Source organism: Perca fluviatilis, chromosome 19, assembly GCF_010015445.1.
Source record: "Perca fluviatilis chromosome 19, GENO_Pfluv_1.0, whole genome shotgun sequence".
Classification (NCBI taxonomy): domain Eukaryota; kingdom Metazoa; phylum Chordata; class Actinopteri; order Perciformes; family Percidae; genus Perca; species Perca fluviatilis.
Genome location: NC_053130.1, coordinates 1,552,619 through 1,555,118, shown reverse-complemented (window position 1 = coordinate 1,555,118; position 2,500 = coordinate 1,552,619). Strand labels below are relative to the sequence as shown.

Here is a 2,500-nt window from a genome sequence, read left to right as displayed (position 1 = left end):
GTGTCTGTGTGTGTGTGTGTGTCTGTGTGTGTGTGTCTCTCTGTGTGATCTCTGTGTGACTCTGTGTGTGTCTGTCTGTGTGTGTGTGTGTGACTCTGTGTGTGTGTGTGTGTGTGTGTGTGTGTGTGTGTGTGTGTGTGTGTGTGTCTCTCTGTGTGTATATGTGTGTGTGTCTGTGTGTCTCTTTGTGACTCTGTGTGTGTGTGTGTCTGTGTCTGTGTCTCTCTGTGTGTGTGTGTCTCTGTGTGTGTGTCTCTGTGTGTGTGTGTGTGTGTGTGTCTCTCTGTGTGTGTCTCTCTGTGTGTGTGTGTGTGTGTGTGTGTGTGTGTGTGTGTGTGTGTGTGTGTGTGTGTGTGTGTGTGTGTGTGTGTGTGTCTCTGTGTGTGTCTCTGTTTGTGTCTCTGTGTGTGTGTGTCTCTGTGTGTGTGTGTGTGTGTGTGTGTGTGTGTGTGTGTGTGTGTCTCTGTGTGTGTGTGTGTGTGTGTGTGTGTCTCTCTGTGTGTGTGTCTCTCTGTGTGTGTGTCTGTGTGTGTGTGTGTGTGTGTGTGTGTGTGTGTGTGTGTGTGTGTGTGTGTGTGTGTGTGTGTGTGTGTGTGTGTGTGTGTGTGTGTGTCTCTGTGTGTGTCTCTGTGTGTGTGTGTCTCTGTGTGTGTGTGTCTCTGTGTGTGTGTGTGTGTGTGTGTGTGTGTGTGTGTGTCTCCAGGTCCAGGTATTGATGTCCCGGCCCCTGACATGAGCACCGGGGAGAGGGAGATGTCGTGGATCGCCGACACCTACGCCACCACCTCTGAGGAGTCTGTCTGTCTGTCTGTCTGTCTGTCTGTCTGTCTGTCTGTCTGTCTGTCTGTCTGTCTGTCTCTCTGTCTCTCTGTCTGTCTGTCTGTCTGTCTGTCTGTCTGTCTGTCTGTCTGGCAGAACTTCATTTTAACTGGTCCAGTCTCAGCTGGTCCAATAAGGACGCCAACGCCATCACAAGGTCATTTATAACCCTCAAGGTCGTACCGGCTGATTCAATGTCATCACTGGTACCACAGTGATCCTGCTAGCATCGTTAGCATCGTTAGCATAGGGGGGGATGCAGGGATATGTCCCCCCGGCAATATTTAGAAAAGGTGTGTGTGTGTGTGTGTGTGTGTGTGTGTGTGTGTGTGTGTGTGTGTGTGTGTGTGTGTGTGTGTGTGTGTGTGTGTGTGTGTGTGTGTGTGTGTGTGTGTGTGTGTGTGTGTGTCTCTGTGTGTATAAATATAAATATATATACAGTACAGGCCAAACGTTTGGACACACCTTCTCATTCAATGTGTTTCCTTTTTATTTTCATGACTATTTATATTGTAGATTCTCACTGAAGGCATCAAAACTATGAATGAACACATATGGAATTATGTACTTAACAAAAAAGTGTGAAATAACTGAAAACATGTCTTATATTTTAGATTCTTCAAAGTAGCCACCCTTTGCTTTTTTTGATAACTCTGCAAACCCTTGGTGTTCTCTCAATGAGCTTCATGAGGTAGTCACCTGAAATGGTTTTACCTTCACAGGTGTGCTTTGTCAGGGTTCATTAGTGGAATTATTTCCATTATTAATGGGGTTGGGAGTCCCTAAATACAAAGACAACAACGAAATAAAAACATAGACACACTTTCACTCATCATATTCAAACATCATAAAGAAAATCTGGGTCCTAAATCAATTTAAAAACAATGACAGACAGACTGCCTCTCTGCAAGATCTTTTAGAAAGCCTTTAAAAGAATAAAGTGAGACCAACTCCTTCAACCGTAGCTCATTCTGAAGCTGATTCCATGCAGATGGTGCTGCAAAATTAAAAGCCTTTTTGCCAAAGTCAGTGCGGGCTTTAGGTACTGACAATAAAAACAGATCCTGTGAACGCAAGTGATATGTCCCTGCAGACCTCGGGAGGATGTAAGCATTCAGATAAGGAGGAAGTAGTCCTAGTAGTGCTTTATAAATAAAAAGATGCCAGTGCATCAAACGCCTAATTGAGAGGGAAAACCACTCGCCCCGAGAGTAAAGCAAACAGTGATGAGTATGAGATTTTAAGTTTGTGATGAATCTTCATATGTGTTCATTCATAGTTTTGATGCCTTCAGTGAGAATCTACAATGTAAATAGTCATGAAAATAAAAAGGAGACGCATTGAATGAGAAGGTGTGCCTGTACTGTATGTCTCTCTTGGTGCAGTCTAATGTATTGTAGTGGGTATACTGTACTGTACATTCAGACGCCAGAAGTTTCCAGAGAGTGGAACTTAACTCCCCTTATTAGAAATTCTCTGGTAGATAGCCCAGCGCCCACCTTTTCCAACGTTCGTGTACGAAGCACATAAAACCGTGTCCTCCGATTTGTCTTTGCGTTCACACTTTCTCTCTGTGTTTTGCCTTCAGGACATCAACGCGTACGCCTGCGTCACGGGGAAGCCCATCAGTCAGGGAGGAATCCACGGGCGCATCTCCGCCACCGGCCGAGGAGTTTTCCAC

At 45.2% G+C, this 2,500-nt stretch overlaps 1 protein-coding gene across 1 annotated transcript in view; it reads left to right on the top strand.

Annotated features, from left to right (window-relative positions):
- The window catches only part of LOC120548422 (glutamate dehydrogenase, mitochondrial-like), a 26,970-nt gene that overhangs the window by 10,908 nt on the left and 13,562 nt on the right, over window positions 1-2,500 (top strand). Inside the window, exons 5-6 of the mRNA XM_039784685.1 lie at window positions 704-798; window positions 2,408-2,500. The exon at window positions 2,408-2,500 is cut by the window's right edge and continues 95 nt beyond it. Coding sequence (XP_039640619.1) covers window positions 704-798; window positions 2,408-2,500 — 188 coding nt within the window. The remainder of the gene's footprint in view (window positions 1-703; window positions 799-2,407) is intronic.